The following is a 19,690-nucleotide window of genomic DNA, read 5'->3' as shown; positions in this document are numbered from 1 at the left end:
TAATTATTTACAATGCACAAAGATGGTTTCCGTTGTTAGAAAGTGCTTTGGCACAGAGATAAAATAATTAATTAGTAAAATATTACTTTTATTACTATAAATAACCTTAAGTGTCTTTTTTCAAGAAGTTTTCAAAATTCTTAATCATTGTTTTAAAGATTTATTTGCTCGAAAAATCTAATGACAGAGGAATAATTGATGTAAATAAGTCACAAAAAATAACGATATCTTGCCAAAAAGGTATTAATATTTTATATACTTTTCTATTATTATTGTAGAGCCTATGATGTTACTATTACTGTTTTTCTTTTCTTTTTTTTTTTTAATTTCTAATTGCTATTAAAATTACCGCAAATAATTATTGCAAAATTATTAAGAAATGATTGTAAGCATCATTATTTTCACCGTTTATTATTAATGAAACAATTAATATCAATCAATATGCAAAATAATGTATAATACAAGAATTATATGTATATTGTGCAACATAATTTGCGAACTTATCTTTAGAATTTCACTTCGTAAGCACCGTATTTAAGATTAATTTACCGCTATTTCTCCAAGTTTATATAAAAGCGATATAATATATTTTTATGATGTTACTAGTTATTTTGTTTGCAAAAGTTTTATATTTAATATTTAATAATTATTTAAAACTAATACATATTTCTATTTAATTTTTAGAATTGTTGTAACATTAGAAGCGCACGCTTCCACGTACCTGCCAAATGTAAATATTTAAGATAGATTTTAATATATACTGTTAATTGCATTTATACATATATACTATTTAATGTATCATTTTGCGATATTCTGTTTTAATATACATATATTTTATAAAATGTTAACTAAAGTAATATAATCCACGAACATTATTTTGCAACTTATGCCATTATGATCGTAAATATTTTCGCGAACACATGAACAAGAGAAAAAATAAGTTACGTTAATTTATTTTTTATTTAATTTAAATTACGTTTGTATTTTAGCTTGTTAACAATTATTTTAAAATAATAAAATTGTAATAGTCATATTATTTATTATGTATAATGACTTCAAATCTGGTAGTTATGCGACTGCAATAAAAATAGGCTAATATTCTTTTAAATTCATTAATTATTATAGCCTATGTAATTTTCAAATCAGGTTGTGTATCTTGTTCAAATGTTTGCATAACGATCGTAACGTAGCATAAAAGATTATGGGATAAAATTTTTTTTAGAATTATCTGGCTACTTCGGCGCGAGTTGGTGTCGGTTGGTTATGGATACGCCAAGAACGCTTTGTAAAATAAAAATTATCTATTTTCGAAGAGAGTTGAGAGCTGAATGTCTGTTAATATATCTTATCATAATCTCATATTTTTTATAGCGCGGTAAAATATTGTTGAATATCTCATAATATTCAATTGAAAAAACATTATTATTCTAGATATATTGTACTTTATCCCAAAATGCATTGTAAAACATTGTGTAACTTACCGATCGATGCACAGAGCGGAGTTCCACAACGATCCTGTAACAAACAAATATAAAATTTAAATGTATATAGAGAGATTAAAATAATGTCTACCATATAAAAAAAAATTCACGCGTCTTTAATAAGTTAATTAAACATTTAAAACCAAAGTTATCTATTATCTCAACAAGGTTTCTAAGAGATGCAATTTTTCTAGAATTAAACTTTTTTTTCTTTTACTATTAAACTCTATTATTTCAATATAAAAAAAGCGATCTCGATGGCGCATAACTGTTAATTTTTTGGTGAATAAAAAATGATGCTCACCTCGACGTTGTTCCACCAAGTCACGATACCTTTCCGAGGTCTCCTCCTCCTCTCAGAACATCGAGGTTGTATCGTTCTTCCGCACAGGACACTCGCGAAACCGCGCACCGATAAACTACAGTCGCACGATAATAGTATACGACACTCCCGGTTTTAAATATCATTGAGCAAACGCCCGATACTTGCACGATATTCGCGAAACGACCGACGAACCGCCGGCGGCTCGTATATTTAATTATCGGCGACGAACGAACATCCCTTCTTCCTCGTACTTTTATCTGAACAGAATCAAATTTATTTGTTAGATATTATCCTCGGAATATCGAGTATACGCATCGCAAGGAGCTCGTACTCATACGGAAATGACTTCATGACATAGAAAGAGCGTGTAAAGAGCACGCACAGACTTTGAATCGCTATTCGAAGTAATCGTCATATATGTATTAAATACTATTCGATGTGTACGCTCACCTCACCCGCAACTATTAGCTGTGGAATGCGAAGGATGGAAATATGTACGCGAGGCGCTTACGGTACGACAAAGGTCGCGGTGATCTAAGATTGTTTATTTCAATTGCTACGCTTAACACCCTCGATATTAAAGTCTGTATTTTATTACATTACTGTGCCGCACTTTTGAGAAAATGGTTGACGAACCGGCAGCGTCAACTCACTTGAATTTAATCCCGACAGAGCATGTTAACTTCTCCTTCGAATTTTTACATATGCGAAACAAATGTTTTGCATAGATGAGATCCTCGAGATGTTGCACACTGAGAAGCAGGTACGGTGTATGTCGCGGCGACGATGCCAGCTAGCGTACATGAAACGGACGCGTAGATATACCGTGGAGTATCAGCCGCCGAGGAACGAAGGAAGGGTTGGAGAGAGATAGAGTCACGTACGCTAGCCGCCGTCCTCGCAGCAAACGCCCTATCTGCTTTTCAGTGTACAATACATGCGCACCTACCGCGACGAAGTGATACCCATAAGGGGAAGTGCTTTATAACGTAAATTCAAGTAGCCGATGTAAGAAGGACGAGACAAGGTACGAAAAATTCAAGTTAACTATATGGTAAGTATACACGTATACGAGTATTCTAATCGCGTTATATGTACTCTCCGCGTAGAGATAATTGGTCGCAGAGACTAATTAGCGCTAACTGATACCTTTTATTCATCAAATGCAGCTATTTTTCGTCCCTTACGAAGTACGGACTGCAGAGCTCTTCTAATTGCCGTCTTGCTCGTTCGACTTCCAGGTGACCAATGGCAGCGTCTGGCGTCGAGTCAGGTAGCACGTCGTATGATCCACGTAGTATGTATGTATGTGTATGTTAATAGTATGCATGTATGTATGTATACATACATACTGTTAACGAGAAAAATGCAATACGATATTTAACACATGCATTATTCCTGCAAATATATGTTTTTACATCTTTTTTGTATAATAAAAGTTTATCAATTACTAGTCAATTATATATTATAATTGTTCGCAACACTTAAACAAAGCACTAAAAATAGACATGATTTTTTCTATCACTTGCATAATTTATTATGTACTTTTCATATCGATTAAATCTTTATACGTAAAGCTATCGATCTATATACGCACATATTACTATTTTTGATATTATTATACAATATATGTGTTTATTATATTGTATAAGTACATAACAATAAATTACAAGTAACAATATGTATTAAAATATTATTTTTTTTTTTTTTACAATAATGTACACGACGACATTAATCCTTTAAGCTAGTTTCTGTAACATTTTCTATGGGTTCAGCTGACGCTTTTAGAAGATCTCCAAGAGTTTTAAATACGTCTTTTTTGTATTGCAATATTTTTACTGTATCAGGCAGATTTTCAAGATTATATCCTTGCGCAATCAATAAAAAGTCTACTAGATGCCTCACAATATATTTAAATTGCAACAACAGCGTAGCAGTTCTAAAAAAAAACAGCATAAATTTCGACAAATTTTCATATGTTATATTGTATTAAAAAATATAAATAAAAGAAAGAACAAAAACTACTTACTCAAAACTGTCACAAGCAAATCTTAAAGTATATTTGTTGTCGTTAACTGTCATTACAATTTCAGCCTTATTGTCATCCAACTAAAAATCATAATTATATTGTAAATTATATGTTATACATATATTCTGCTACAGCTGTACTTAATGGAATTTAATTATATAATTACCTTATGACATTCAAACTTCCACATTTCTTGTGCAGCAAAAAGAAGTACTGTGAGAGGTGATATCACGCTTGTTTCACGAATTACTGTGCTACGTCTTATTTGGCAGTGCGCAGCGTTAAAGTACGTCAAAAAAGAACTCGGCCACACTTTTCGATTATAATTAACACTTTCTCCCGAAATTACAGCCTTGGCACGACCTCTATAAAAATAAGATTATAAATAAAATTACTATAAATTCGAATCCACGATTACACAAAATTACTTACTGTATTCGAAGAGTGTTAACACCTTTCCTTATGATTCCATTTTTAAATCCTATGTTTTTTTGTTCTATTAATTGCTGTGTGGCAGCATATAATACGGCTTGCACCAATTCGTCATTATTTTCAAATTCATTAACTTCAATGTTAGATTTATAACCCAAATACTTTGTATCCTTAGGCAACATACGACATTGGATTAATTGCTGAATATATGTATCTCGTATTTCTGCAAGATTATGTCATTTTTTTTAAATCAACAAAAGAAAGATTTTGATTGAATATTACACAGTAACTTACAATGAAAAATAATATTTGTTACTTACTATTTAGTGTACGTATTTTGTACGGACGGAGTCTCATGTCATAACAAAATTTCTGTGTTAAAGATGGAGTTGTTTCATTACATGTGTACCATTGCTTAAATATCCATGCCATAGCGATATGATCACTGAATGGATGGTAAATTTTTTTATTTTTCCTAATTTCTGATTTTTTGTCTAGTACATTGTGAAAGAGACTATCTTCACTAGAGAAAATAGTGGCTATCGTTGTCACAGGATGCATGCAGCTATTATTAAAACAAAAACATTTATAATATAAAAATATAATTGAAAGATGACTGATTGAAATTATTATTTAAACTTACTTGAAGATAGTGGAAAGTACCATGGCTTTACTAAACTTAGGATATGTTGGAAATAGCAACATTCGTTTACCAAGAGGTGTAAGATATTCCTTATCAGACATAGCTCCTAGATCCATTAAATACTTTACTCCCTTCTTTATTGCAGATGACGTAGGTGGTTCTAAAAATCCATTTAGAAATTGCTCCGCAGATTCCAAAGTATATGCCTTACTGGTAAGAATTACTTTTTCCAACGGATTGCGCAACAACTCTGGTATTGGATGCGCATCTAAATTTTCATATTCCCGTTTTGAGATTAAGTGATAACTTTCGCCAGGTTTAACTCGTCCTGCTCTTCCTTTCCTAAGTAACAAGTTATTATTTTAATGTAAAATAATATTAAATTAAAAAAAAAATTATGTTTTTTACGATTCAAATTAGAATAAAATTTTTTAACGCAGTTTATTTTTGAGAATTACCTTTGTTGAATATTTGCTCGAGAGACCCAACAGTTACTTATGCTAGGTAAATCTTTGTCAGCGTCCCATCGCGATTCTTTTCGTATAGCAGAATCTACAACATAAACTACATCACTAACCGTAATACCCGTTTCAGCAATATCCGTGGCCAAGATAATTTTTCGCACATCTGCCGGTGTATGTTCAAAAATTTTGCGCTGTTCATTGTGCGATATTTTAGAATGCATCGGTAAAATCAAAAAATTTGCTGTACAGGACGATGTATCTTCGATCATACTTTGTACTTTCGTAATTTCAGCCCATCCTGGTAAAAAGCACAAAATGGCACCAGGCGGCTTATGCATCGAAATCCATTTTATAACTTGTACTATTTTCTCAAAATCAACTGAAAGTTTTTCGACTTCATCATTGTAGCGAGGGTTGATTGCGTATGTTCTGTATTTCTCAATATTTGGTAAATGCTGAATATCCTCCAAGAAATTCATTTTTACAGAATACAGTCTACCCGGTACTCGTACAACGGGGCAATCGAAATACTGTTGAAACATATGCGTATTTATAGTCGCTGACATTATTAGTACTTTTAAACTGGGATTTTTTTCCAGGCATCTCTTAAGCAAATTCATTAATATATCGGTATCAATCGTGCGTTCATGTGCCTCATCCAAAATGACATGAGAGTATCCTTCTAAATTAGGATTAAATTGCAATTTTCTTAACAGTATGCCAGTGGTGCAAAACACTATCGAGCCGAGCTCTTTTGGTAGCACTTGTTCTAATTTCACTTGAAAGCCCACAACATCTCCGACATCCTCTTTTCTTTCGCATGCAATGCGATCTGCTAGAGAGATTGCAGAGATTCTACGTGGCTGTGATATCAATATATTGCAATCTGTAGCATTGCCATTTTGTGCAAAAGAGTCTAATATGAATTGAGGAACTTGTGTAGTTTTGCCACAACCTGTATCGCCTTCTATTAATAAAACTCGATTGTTTTCCAACTTAGAAAGAATGTCATCTCTATAAAACAAAACAGGTATTAGAAAATTATAAAATATGTTATATACATATACATATGTAATAAGTAAAACAAATATATTACATACTTAAACTCATGGATTGGTAGAGTAACAATTTCATCGAATTGTCTTTTCGATACTCTGTCTTTTAAAATTTTGTTGCGAAAAGTATTCACATTATCAGAACTTCTATTTTTAATGTTGTATAAATCATTATAATCATTTACGAAACTACTTTCTAGACGATCACGTGCTAAATTCTCTGTATTATTTATTACTCCAGCTATGTCGTCCTAAATATCGTATACGTATTAAAATTACAAAAATTATTAAATATATAATAAAACATAGTTTTGTATAAAAAATTCCAATTTTACCTGATAATTTTGAACCAAGTGTGATATATTATTTAACATTTCAGAAGATAATTCAATATTTAAGGCAATAGGCTTTGATAGCATGCTTCGTAAATCTGTTTGGTCGTACATAATAGGTTTACCATTTTTCAATTTGCCATTTAATTCTAACCATTGCAAGCACTTCCAAGCCGCATTTTTAAAACAAAGTGCTTTGGTTTTGCCAATTTCTTTAAAGGACATAACTTCTGGCCATTTAACATTTAAAGTAATTTCCCATACTTTAAAATTTTTTATGTTTTTATATTTTGAAGTTAAAACTGTTTTGTCCTTTAGTTCATGACCTACTATTGCATAAATAGAGTCCAAAGTACATTTTGGATCTGAATACAAGCGTTCCACTCCTGCAATTTTTATTAATTTATTATACAAAATACATTGATTAAAAAATTCAACATCTATTTCTTAGATTTATAAAATTATAATATAAATTATACATACGTTTTTTAATCATATTATCCTTATTAATTCTTTGAGAGTCATTATGGTTTGTTTCAAATTGATTAAAATTTTCCTGTTAAAATTTTAACTTTTAATAAAATTTATATTCTAATTTACTTGTAATATTTAAGGAATTTATTAAAAACTGGTTACCTCTGTAAATTTTTCTGACTTAGTCTTGAATCGTAATCTATTAACTTTTGTACTTTTATATTCAATTTCTTTTACCTGCAATAGTAATATAAATTTTCATTAAAAATTGTTTTAAAGAAATTAAATTTGAAAAATTCAAGATATTTATACAATTAATAACTTTAAATATACCTGAGATAAGTTTTTTTCTTTATCTTTCACAGAAACACAGTACTGTGCTATACTACTATGTACATGAAAGTGTTTAATTATATTTCTACCTTGATATGCTGCACGACATTGTTCAAACCTATAATAAAATTAACTGCTTTATCATTGCTACTACATATATAACTAAGTTTTCTTTAACCAAACTCTAATTAACTACAACTAATTAACAATCAAACTGAGATTGTGCAATGTAAATATAATAGTTCGTCAGCGTAATATATGTCGTTACCCAATATACCAATTATATGTCGATCTTTGCCTCGAAAGCACTAGAGACATTCCCAACATTTTTCCTTCGTAAAACGTTTTCTTTATTCCACATACATTTATTTTCTAAAAAAAACAACATTGGTTGATTGACAGACTATGCAAAAGATTTAAACAAATTAATTCAAGTGGTCAAGACACATGTTCTTACAGAGGTTATGTTATTATCAAAGATACCTTCCACGACAAAAATTAACAGATTAATCCCAAATATTTACAGCAATGCTTGCACGTTAGAAAATATCGAAGTATACTCATTCATATAAAACAATTAAGCCAATAAAACTCCACTTTTAAAAAATAACTAATGACGAAACATTTCATACTTTACCCGGTATATATTATACAATGCATGAAAGTTTATTTTATATGTTAAAGTCCATTATCGGGTGATAGAAAACCCTAGCGTGCCGACCAATCAATCACTGTGCTCCATGGATCGCTTGATCGCGAGCTTGCAACAGGCTTACGTGACTCGTTCTACTACAAACGAGAGGATACGCGGCCACGTGGAAAGCATCGGTTTCGAGACGAAGACGTCGAGGCATCCGCGTGTGTCCTTTCACGGCTCATCATCGTGTACCTGTATCTAGTGAAACGCTGTGATTGGTCGACGCGTAGTTTCTCTAGCGCGCCGACCAATCACAGCGCTCCATCGATCGCCTGATAGCGAGCTCGTAAACTCGTGCTACTGCGTACTACAAGAGGTCACGGCGAGCACGCGGTTCGAGTTCGAAACGAAAATGTCGAGGCATCCGTGCGTCGTAGCCCGTTTCTCGTGTCGAATTCGAGGATTTAAGACGGTCGGGAATGTCGTGGACTATCTCGCGAGTGTCCAGTGCGCGGAAAAATGACTCGTCACTGCGTACTGCTAGAGAAATAGTGCCGCACGCCGATATCTATTTATACGAGCCGTAGCCGATTTGTCGGTCGTTTCGGGAGTGCCGCCAGTTTTCGAGCGTTTTTTTTACGATTATATCTTTTTACGGGAGTGCGTTCGCGAGTGTCCAGTGCCGCGGAAGGATGGCTCGTCACGTCCCATCTGAGAGGAGGAGCAGGCCCGGGACGGGCATCCTGCATCGGCGGAGCAACTTTTAGGTGAGAATAAATTTTTTAAATAAAATCTTTAATTAAAAAAAATTTACTTTTTTTTTTTAACTTTATGAATTGATATACCAGCATCTCTACATTAATATTTTGCATTTTATGTTACAGTCACCGGCAGAACTCTACACCTCCGCTGTATGCAGATTGGGTAAGTCAGTAACTTGTTTTTATTTTCAGGATTTTCTTTTTACAGCAGTGCCGAGAAATAACGCGCGCAAGTAGATCAATAATTATCGCGAATATAAAATCACGGTCGCGTTCGCGAGTGACTTGTGCGCGGAAGGAGGACTCGTCACGACGTCGCAACTGAGAGGAGGAGCAGGCTCAGGATGGGCATCCTGCATCGGCGGAGCAACTTATAGGTAAATATAAATTTTTTCTTGTTTAGAAAAGCTTGAAAAAAAATAAAGCTTTACCTTTATAATAATTTAAATAGCATCATGTCTACATTAATGTTTTATTTTATGTTACAGTCACCGGCAGTTTCAACTCCGCTGAAGCTCATGGAGATTGGTGAGTCGTAAGATTTTTTTTCATAGTTCGTAATTGAGTCTCTTGAACCAGCAACCCGTCGTCGATCATAGGTTATTCAATTGTAATTATTAAATAAAAATTATAATTAATTAATGCCCCCAATTATAATGACGCGCACGAATTAGGACCTTTCGGAAAATAGCGCACGTGAAGCGTGAGCATAGTTTGTTCTAGTATTAACAAATTTATCGTTTTGTTTCCTTTTAAGTTTCTCAACCACCTGCATAGGCGCACGATCAAATTTTGTTTAATAATGTTTAGTAAAATAGAAAAACGTTTTTGTTAAAAGGGTAAAAGTAAGTATAAATGATGTCGATAAATATAGGAAAGATAGCGGAGTATTAATTTATTTTAAATATAGTAAAAATAAAAAAATAATATATGCATATGTAGAGTTACAATACACGTTATTGTTAAATAAGTACATTTTTTACTACATATATAGCTTCATTGTCACAACCAAATAGTAGCGTTGATCTATTGATATCGATACTGTTTACTGGTTTGTGCATAGTAGCACATAATGAAGTCACATTAACTTTTCCATTTGTACTAATTGTGTTCAGCCAATGCATGTCTGAAGAATCTAACAAAAAAAATAAAATAGACACAAACAAACCGTTAAAATAAATTCTTTACAACAATCGTGTCTTACGCTAATTACATTCGAGATGCATACCGAGTTTGAGTTTTGAACTCTGTGCGTTATTCCAATGCCATAATTCTCCATTGACAGAACAAGTGAAAAGATTATCAGGTCTGTCTTGATGGAATAGTATTTCGCTGACAGCTTTAGTATGTGCATTGAGCTGTGACATTGGATAAGTATTCTGTCTTAAATCCCAGACGGTTAGACTACCGTCATCTCCACCAGCGATTACAATATGTCTTTGTGTAGGATGATGTGTGATACTTGTAGCTGCTGCCTGTAAAATCATTTAGTGCTTTATAAAACTCACATAAATTTAATGGAATCTTAATTGAAAAAAATTTAAAATTATATATTAAAGTTATAGCAAAAATAATATGAAACTTACTTTAACTTGGTCAGAAAGCATAAAAGTAGTTGCAGGTGCATCTCTGTCATTTCTCAAGTCCCAAACTTTCATGTGTCCTCTTGAATTTCCTGTAAGAACTTCATTGTGTTTTAAGAAGTCAACACAATATATAGAACAGCTATCAGCATTTTCTGAAAAGAAAATAATTTAATATAATTAAACTACATTTTACAAATATATATTAACCTTTTTAAACAAAGGAATTTTTTAAAATTTATATTTGCTTTCATGATTAAAATCAACCAATGATGTGTGTGTGTGTGTGTGTGTATTTTCCAAGTAATATTAAGACTAATATATTATTATAGTATTTACGGATAATTCTAATTGGTTTTTTTTCCACAGCTGTAAGAAGATTGAGCTTTCCATCTTCCCCTACTGAAGCTATATCTTGTTCAAAGGTAGATAAAGCAGTGCAAGAAGCATAATCTGTTGTTCTATAAAAAAAATATTTATGAGAATAGAATATTTATAACATTTTAACTTTCAGGTTTAGCACAACTAGTTTTATCAATTGCTTACTTAAAGCTATGTATAAACTCCCATGCCATATGTTCTTTAAATTCAGTACAGGTTTCCTCATCAATTTGCAATAATCTTATTGAACCTAAAGATGAACTAGCAACAAAGAAATCTTTGCTGATAAACTGAAAAAACATGCTTCATTAATTTTTTTATGCTTAAAATAATGATTAATTTAATCAAAGAATAATAGTACCTTCAGTTCAGTTACATCTCCAAGAAATGAATATGATGATTGGATTACAGGATATGGTTCTTCATCAAAATTTGTTTTAAATGTCCAATATGTTATTTTATTAACCTGAGTAAAAGAAATTTGAGGATCAAAGTTAAGTTTCAAACTGCTTCAACTCATCGTTGTTGCAGATTCTTAAAATTAACAGAATTGCTAATTTTATATGTAATTTACATTATAATTTATTTTATATATAAAAATAAAAAAATTATCTGCAATTTATAGGTTAGGTGAGCAGAGCTCTTACCGGGTTATCCCAACTACCGGTTAAAAAACTCCTTGCTTCCGTAAAATTTCCATGTTGCCACCTTATTTTCAAAATTTTTTCAGATACGAACGTCCCATGTACATTCTCACCCATCTTTTGATAAAAGCCGGTAGAAATTCAGCTGGAGATAAAAATTAAATATTACAGTGATCTGCAGCGATCACAGTTATATGAGTGACTAGGTGACCACCACTCCAACTTCGCACTTCTCCCGCTCAAATGATAAAGATGCCATTGGCTGTTATACAAAACTAATTTGTAGCGCTAACATGAAATGTTTTCTCGACGCGATCTCATCGGCAAAAAAACGAGTAAGTCTATTTTTAAGAGCGAGTGGAAGCCACTGCTGTTTATAATTTCGGTCACATGTGATGAATCCATAACGTTGACGTCCGGCGAGATGTCGAAGACCACAGGTTACCCCGCATCTTTGTTGTGCTTCATTTCGCTCTATTTGGCATGTAGTAGTGCCAGTGAATCTTTGAAAATACGTGAGTACTACATAATTATTGTACTACGTCAACAACTTTCGATGAATGTCCGGCAAAATGTAATTAAAATTTTTTTCTATGTGCTGCAGCTTGAAATTAAATTAAACTAATATTTAAAATATATATAATATATATATTTTTTTATAACTCTTTTATAGATATTCTGTCTTTAACATAGCATGCATTTTCTTTGTTTATCAAAGATATGGATTTATTTGCGGCATCATACTGCAATTTTTAGCGACGATTGAGGCCAATGTCAGCAACGACGACGTTACAGAAACGCAGCATACCACTTGTAAAATTGCGACAGAAGACGTGGTCGCAAATGCACGTGCCACTGTTAAAACAGTACTCACTGGAGTATGTAAAGGGAGTAAGCGAATATCAAGATTTATAATACAAAATATAATGTTAAAGATAAAATTGCAATATTTAATTAATTTATGTTATTTTACATGACAAGATTCTAGCGTGTTAAATAAGAGTTTATGAAGCTTTCAACTGTAAATTTAAATAAAGACAATCGTCATTTCCTCCGATGTTAAATTTAGTTTTAAAGTCGATTGACTTTTTTACTGAGACGATAAGAAGATAATCCCGGTCTCGTAAATTTAGAGAAAGTTAATTGTCATTGATGAAAACGTATGTTTTCAGAGACAATGGACGAAAAATTCACAAGTTTAGAGGAAAAATTGAGCAAGCAATTCGCGGATATTAAATGGTTACTTTACAACATTCTGGAGCAATCAAACTATTTAAGGAGTATGCGAACCGCCAATCTCCATATGTTCGACGACTATTTATTATCTCCGAGGCAAGATGAGATCGATAAATTAAATAACACCATTCAAAATTTATTAATATTAAATGGTGAGTATAATCATTATTACGCTGCACATTGCAAATTAAAATTTTTTAATGTTTATTATAATATGCATATATTAAGACAGTTTATATTTATAATACCGGTATACTAAAGTTAACTATGCTTTCAACTAAATTCAGAATAGTTCTTCAAGTAACTGATGAGATTTGAAGTCTCAAAACTTTGGAAGTGCCTCCACTATTATACAACAGCCTATCTTGCACGTATGAATGAAATTAAGGACTTGATGGTAAAAGAACGATCGATGTTCTAACAGCTACAAGTGCTTAATTTTATTTAATTATACATTTACATAACAATTAAAAATAAGTAGTTATTCTAACGTAAAATTTAAGCAAACAAATAATTTCTGTGTAATTAAATTGCATTCCAAAATTTAATATAAAAAATTAATTGGTTTTATTTTTATCGATTTAGTATAATGTATAATCTGTTTTCTAGAAGACAAGGTTACGCATAACGTGATGTTGTAGCTTTATACGTGTTATCGCTTGTGTAATTCTATTCTGGTATAATGAGACCCCGAAATATAACGTGGATGACGCGTGTAGAAGTCTTGCAGTACTTGCATAATATTCATTGTTATACTTTATAGCCTAAGCTAAGCATTTGTATGTAAGAGATCCACGGTTTTATGTAAATGGATTCTGCGTTGAGGAAAGAGAGAAGGTGAGAGTTCGCCTTGTTCACGGAAGGACAAAGCTGAAGCTTAGTCGGGATAAACATGATTCAAACAAAATGAATTGTATAACGAAGTACCGAGATTTATTTCAAGAGTTTCAGTACATGATTAACTTCGTTGCGTTTGAATAGTAAAAGCTTCGCTTAATCCGTTTAGAAACCGGTAAAAATTGTTGAATTTGTGCAATTATGTCGTATTATTATTATAAAATTTTAATTATTAAAATATATAAACATTTAATTAATAATTGATCGATTAATAAGTAAGACTAAATAATGTTTAATTTTTCAGTTTGAGCTAAAAATGCTCATTTTGTGATCTGGGATCAAACCTTTTAAATCTATGTTTTTTTTAATATATAAATTATAAAAATAATATATTAACGCAGAAAAAATAATGATTATGAGTAAAGAATTAAAACTCGAAATTGACAATTATTTCTTATTTCAGGTTCAGCGAATGCATTCGCTTATTATTGGCGCGTGAAGAACTTTAACATAATGCTGGCGAATTGGCCAACCGGCCGTTCAATGCGTAGTCCTACCTTTTATGCGGGTCACAGTGGATACGCCATGTATTTGAAAATTACTCCGAAATATTTTCCCGATGGTACAATCTTCGTAGGCGTCGGATTAACCCGTGGCAGTTATGACTCTGTTCTCGCGTGGCCGTTTCCTCACAGAATCCGTCTCGAGGTATGAGAAATGCGAACGAAGTTAAGTTAGATAATCCCAGAAATAAATCAGTGACTTTTAAATAAAATAGAATTTTAGAGGGTTTTAGAATCGTGAGTAATGCAATTGTGAAGTACAAACGAGAACCCGCGGGTGAGTCAGTGATTCTTTAATATATAGAAAGAAGAAAAACATTTACGCTGGGATGTCGAATCGAATTTTTATTACGACTATCTACGAAAATTTTTTGAGGAATTTTTAGAACAAAAGACTCTTAATACGATTGAATAATTTCGAACAGAGTTAAAAAATTGCGACTGCGTGGGATCTTCTGTCCTCGTATCGCATTACGAAAGGGAATCAATGCGTGATGAAATTATAATCACATTTTATTTATATATTTTTCTATTTTTCTTTATTTTCGCAAAGTAGAAGAAGTAAGAGATAACACAGTTCACGTTTATTTTCTATGAACTTATTTTTTAATAAGTCTATTTTATCTAACTAAATATAACATCTTTATGTTGTGTTATTAATAAAATATGATTAAATATTTATTTATGCACAAATAAATATTAACGTGATGCAACTTGGCAGGTATTAGATCATTCTTTGAGAGGAGCTCGTGAAGATCGACGGTCCCGAATTTGGGATCCAGTGACACTTTGTACAGAAGATTTCTGGGGTAGACCCACAAAAGCAGTGGACAATCCGGAATGCGTCGGACTGAGTATTCCCAAGCGCGTAATTTTACCAAAATCATTACCATCTCAACGATATTCAGGTAACACTAAATACATGTGGAATGGAAGTGTAATAATAAAACTTATCGTTTATCTGTAAGTAAGTAATATCATAATTATGTTTCTGTGCATATATATCAGTGAAACGATGTTTTCGTTACGTTTTTACAATATCATTTGCAATACTATAAACACTACTTTGATTACTCTTGCTTTAATTAAATAAAACATGTAATAATTGTATAAAATATTGGTAAAATATTAGTAAAAAAAAAAAAACAAGAAAGAGCAAAATCAATGAAGTCATTATCTTGTGTATGAATTAAGTGTATCTTATAGAATTTATTGAGTACAGATTTGATTTAACAATTATTTAAAAAATATGTAAATTTTTTAATTAACTGTTAACAAATTAATTTAAATGTTTCTTTGGGAGGATCAGGTACGAATAATTGCATAACTGTCAAAGTGCTCCTGCAAATAAATGAACGTTTCTAATCTAATTTTATCTAACACCAATATTATACTGATTACATTTTTATATGCTTCTTTTGTGAATACATTTGTAGCGATAAAATTCCCGGTAGTCGTACATAAAATTAAATATCATATAATTGTACAATCTCATTATTTCGATTTTTTTAATTACACAAAACGGAAAAACGAAATTAAGTGTATGAAGTTAGAGGCACCGTAAAGTGAACAAATTAATACAACGGCATTCTATTAAAAAAAAAAAAAAAAAATATATATATATATATATATATAAACTTCGCTTAAAACAATATGATTTCATTAATATAATTTCCATAGCATAATTGTAAATAATTTTAAGATATACATTTAACAACAAGAGGCCCAAATTAACTTTAACTGTTCAGTGATGCCCGTTCATCCGTTACGTTACGTCCATTAAAATTAGCTTTCCATCGTATCACGAAGAGGCAACTGACCCGAGGGATAAATCCGCGGTATTTGTTGTAATCGATAATCGGACTGGTCACGATCCATCGTCTTCCAAACATTCTGTTTGGCAGCGTTCAGTAGTGCCTTGTACAAAGAAATCGGTAGTTGAATGTTGTCCGTCATTTCAAGATCCTGTAAATCTCGTAGAGTGGAATAGCCTCTCTTCTTCATTCTTCTCTCTTCCGAAATAAATCTTCCGCATCCTATTAAATACGACAAACGTTTTAATATTTCCTAAAAAGCTTTTTGAATCATACATTTGTCTTATAAAGAATTATTAATTGCTCACTAAAAATTGTTTCTTACCTGTAAAAGCATTGCAAAAGGGTCTCTTTGATTTGATTGTTCTCTCCGGTTTTAAGGCATTTAAAAGCTGCCGTTCAAACTGTAAAAGTGAATTCTGACCATCCGACTCGATTAGAACGATTTTTATCTTTTTAAAAAGTGCAATATCCAATTGATATTTAGTATTAAGTTTGTATAGAAAATCATCCTCTTATTATTAATCCATTGTATGTTTTCGCAAAATAAAATGACAAGATTTGTCTGTATTTATCGCTATGATACAAACGCTTTGATATGTAAATTGAAAAAAGTATTAATTAAAATGCATATTTTTTTACCTTATCTCTTAGAGGAACTTCAGTATTTGCCATCTTCAACAAGCATATGCAAGCCAGCGTGCAGCAAAGATATTTGGTAATCTGTATGAATGAACGAAGAAATTAAGGAAAACATAAAATACTTTTGTACATTTTTTACAAGAACGCGACGAGTGAAGTAACAAAAATAACGATCATCAAACGGACGTTGTACGAACAGTTCACAATAAATGCTGACGTTATGTAAGTACCCAACATGTAAGCTGCTTAAACATCCGAGATCAATATTATATGATGGTTAATTAACAATTAGTGAAGTCGTTACGTTATTTGGAACGTCATATGAAATACATTCAATTTAACTTAATTAGTTTAACAAAGATAAAATCGATAATGATTTCGCATATATCAACGTTTTTTCTATTAATATAATATGCTTCACAGAAAATTAAAATCGACTTGCATAATATGAGAATGAAAAAACAAGATTTACGTCATCACCGTGGTATTTTAATATGCGATTGTTTCTTGTAAAAACGATCGGTAACATTTGTTATTTTATATTGGAGAAACGCTCGGCGTCTATAGATTAAACATTTTCTTATTACCATAAAATATTCAATAATGTGCATTTTATTTTAATATTTGCATATTTTCTTAAAACAAGAGTAATTTTTTAACATATAAACTTATTAGAAAGATTTTATATGCTATTATTTTTTTAAACTTACATGGTTAAATTGATTAAAAGTAGGCAAATCATAAACCAAGTAATAATTAAAATAAAATTAAATAAATTAAAATAATAATAAGTTCTGCTATCTATATACAAATATATTTTTACATACGTATGTATATATAAGTTTAAAATTTAATTTACATTTGTAGTTTTATAATATTACTTGCATTTATTAAAGCTGTTATTTGGTTTTTAATGATTTGCACGGATTCGTAATATTTAAATTTATAGCAATTAATAAATTGCACTATTTAAAAGCCAAGATAAAAAAATGTGCAGAGAATCGTTTTCATAGTTAATAAACTTTTTAATTGTAAAAATTTTTTCTTACTTGTCTATTCTAATTTTTCTAATACACTTTATGAAATTGTTTTAGAGAAAGAAGTCAAGTCTACCACCAACCTTCATATCGCGATCTTCCTTCCGGGTTTGTAAGACTTTTGGATTCTTCAAGACACACCCCCGAAGTGATTGATAAAGAAGTTACGTTCTCGATTAACTGTCGATTCGAAATACGTCTTTGTATGCCAAAGAACAGAATAATCGCGCGCGGTTGAAGCCGCGGCTTCTCCCTCTCGTTTGAGGGGCAAAATCGCGCGTCCGCTCTTCAAATACAATCCTCGCCAACCCCCACCGTTCGAGTACGTATCATGGGGTGAATGCAAACGCCTGGAGAACGCATGACCACAAGACTGTAGAATGACGATCGTATTTTACACCTCGGAAATCCCTTCTATCCTGAGGACACATTTCAGACACATTTCGTGGGCGACTTATAGTTTATACATCCGGCTTAATCCTCTCGAAACAATTCTTTTTCACATTTTTGTTAAATTTTGTTGAGCGACCAGTTGAGATGCAACCGAAAAATATTTTGCGTGGGTCGGTGATTTTTATTATATTTTATATTTAATAAAAAGATGAAATACTGTACGCGATTTTTCAATAACCGTTATATCAATAATGGTTATTCTATGATTACAGATTATAGATTGTAACCGAACTTGAAGATCGTGACCGTTCGCAGAATATGCATCTTATGCAGATCTAATAATTCATGTTGCTCCTTAGAACCTACGGATCATAAGTTATCATAGGTCACAGGATTTAACGATCAAGTCTCAACGAGATATTGACGCACCAACGCATCGCAACTATTTTATTGCGCACCGCTCGCGAGAAAATTCTCGTTCTCACACTTCGTTACGATATTGTACTAATTGGTTACGAATTTCAAAGCAATTTGGTACGTACGTGATATCCAAGTCTGCTACAAAACAATGACGATTAAATTGATATTTTTGACGAAAAAAATTGTAACGCAGTTCGTAGAAACTTTTATTGGAATATTGCAGAGATGTTCGAAATAAAAATTAATGTGGGTACATATGTGGCATCGATCGAACAGGAATTTTATAACGACGATGATTTGAGAGCTCGAAAGTGATTGATCTCGAAATCGCGAAAAAATGCTTGGTTCCTCTGTTTTAGGGAAAGACGTCTCGAACTCGGCGAGCGCATTAAACAAACTTAAACAGATCAACTAGACATTGAGCTCGGCGCTTTGAGAACTCCCTACTTTTAATTGATGCCAGAGTGCCAGCAAAGAATGGCAGGCCGGTCCAGACGTAAGAGTTTGCGACTTTGAGGATAAAAATCGCAGAAAAAACAGCCGGAGGTAAGTACTTACACCATTCTCACATCAGAACCCGCTGAGTTACGATTAGGTCGTTCAACCTTGGTGACCAGTTTTTCTTTTTTTCTTTTCTTTTCCCTTAACACACTCATCATCGACCAAATTTTCGATACAATTGCCAACAATTGTACAAAATTATTTATTTATTTTTAATATATTTCAATAGTATAAAAAAGAAAACTTTTCTATCGTTCAAATAAATGCCAAGTAAAATAGCAAAGTTTGAAAAAAGATAAGACTTCAAGATAGTTAAAAAAAAATTCTTTTTTTGATTCTCACGATAATTAATAGCATTATTTTACATAAAATTAATTAAATTATTAAATAATTGTAATTTAAATAATTTTTTACGACAGATATAAAGGCTAGTGTTAAATTAACGACGCCGGATAGTAAATTATTATTTAAAGCATCTGTATAATAGTTTACTTATGAATAAGAGATGTGCTTTATGTAAATAATGACATAGTTGTTTCTCGTATAATGAGATGTGCTTTTATTATTGGTTTTTTTAAGATTTAATAATGTTATTAATAATTTTTAAAATTTGTTAATAAGCATCAATAAAACATAAAATAATTATAGGTTTTATTTAATATAATTATAAATA

The 19,690-nt window shown here is 31.7% G+C and overlaps 3 protein-coding genes and 1 long non-coding RNA gene across 12 annotated transcripts; 2 read left to right on the top strand and 2 right to left on the bottom strand.

Moving 5' to 3' along the window:
- Nucleotides 1-3,253: 3,253 nt before the first annotated feature.
- Nucleotides 3,254-8,475, bottom strand: LOC139104570 (ATP-dependent RNA helicase DHX30). 7 transcript variants are annotated; one of them, XM_070660119.1, is made up of 14 exons: nucleotides 8,206-8,475; nucleotides 7,837-7,940; nucleotides 7,569-7,686; nucleotides 7,398-7,472; nucleotides 7,245-7,317; nucleotides 6,765-7,147; nucleotides 6,475-6,680; nucleotides 5,369-6,388; nucleotides 4,911-5,252; nucleotides 4,588-4,832; nucleotides 4,268-4,490; nucleotides 4,002-4,200; nucleotides 3,836-3,915; nucleotides 3,254-3,745 (listed from the first exon to the last, which is right to left on the bottom strand). In XM_070660119.1, exons 2-14 carry the CDS (start codon nucleotides 7,893-7,895, stop codon nucleotides 3,538-3,540), a joined length of 3,231 nt encoding a protein of 1,076 aa, XP_070516220.1. In that variant the 5' UTR covers nucleotides 7,896-7,940; nucleotides 8,206-8,475; the 3' UTR covers nucleotides 3,254-3,537. The 7 variants fall into 7 exon arrangements, with proteins under 7 accessions (XP_070516220.1, XP_070516223.1, XP_070516221.1 ...); XM_070660122.1 differs by having other exon boundaries at nucleotides 7,846-7,940; XM_070660120.1 differs by lacking the exon at nucleotides 8,206-8,475 and adding an exon at nucleotides 8,026-8,199.
- A 133-nt stretch (nucleotides 8,476-8,608) lies between these two features.
- On the top strand, nucleotides 8,609-9,749 carry LOC139105206 (uncharacterized). The gene is made up of 3 exons (XR_011546142.1): nucleotides 8,609-8,972; nucleotides 9,090-9,343; nucleotides 9,455-9,749. It is a non-coding gene; the product is annotated as an uncharacterized lncRNA (long non-coding RNA).
- Nucleotides 9,750-9,835: 86 nt separating this feature from the next.
- On the bottom strand, nucleotides 9,836-11,777 carry Dhx15 (DEAH-box helicase 15). The gene is made up of 7 exons (XM_070661191.1): nucleotides 11,578-11,777; nucleotides 11,292-11,396; nucleotides 11,096-11,220; nucleotides 10,889-11,010; nucleotides 10,553-10,704; nucleotides 10,195-10,441; nucleotides 9,836-10,101 (listed from the first exon to the last, which is right to left on the bottom strand). Exons 1-7 carry the CDS (start codon nucleotides 11,689-11,691, stop codon nucleotides 9,929-9,931), a joined length of 1,038 nt encoding a protein of 345 aa, XP_070517292.1. The 5' UTR covers nucleotides 11,692-11,777; the 3' UTR covers nucleotides 9,836-9,928.
- LOC139105203 (TNF receptor-associated factor 6) lies at nucleotides 11,724-19,666 on the top strand. Of its 3 annotated transcripts, XM_070661188.1 has the most exons (8): nucleotides 11,724-12,089; nucleotides 12,331-12,465; nucleotides 12,747-12,962; nucleotides 14,111-14,355; nucleotides 14,932-15,118; nucleotides 16,679-16,888; nucleotides 17,761-18,266; nucleotides 18,369-19,666. In XM_070661188.1, the coding sequence occupies exons 1-6, from the start codon at nucleotides 11,873-11,875 to the stop codon at nucleotides 16,744-16,746; spliced, it is 1,068 nt and encodes a 355-aa protein (XP_070517289.1). In that variant the 5' UTR covers nucleotides 11,724-11,872; the 3' UTR covers nucleotides 16,747-16,888; nucleotides 17,761-18,266; nucleotides 18,369-19,666. The 3 variants fall into 3 exon arrangements, with proteins under 3 accessions (XP_070517289.1, XP_070517288.1, XP_070517290.1); XM_070661187.1 differs by having other exon boundaries at nucleotides 17,761-19,666; XM_070661189.1 differs by having other exon boundaries at nucleotides 11,725-12,148; nucleotides 12,293-12,465; nucleotides 17,761-19,666.
- Nucleotides 19,667-19,690: the final 24 nt, after the last annotated feature.

This window comes from Cardiocondyla obscurior, linkage group LG08 (assembly GCF_019399895.1).
Source record: "Cardiocondyla obscurior isolate alpha-2009 linkage group LG08, Cobs3.1, whole genome shotgun sequence".
Lineage (NCBI taxonomy): Eukaryota > Metazoa > Arthropoda > Insecta > Hymenoptera > Formicidae > Cardiocondyla > Cardiocondyla obscurior.
Note: the sequence above shows the minus strand (reverse complement) of the source record. Positions and strands in the feature narration are given on the sequence as shown.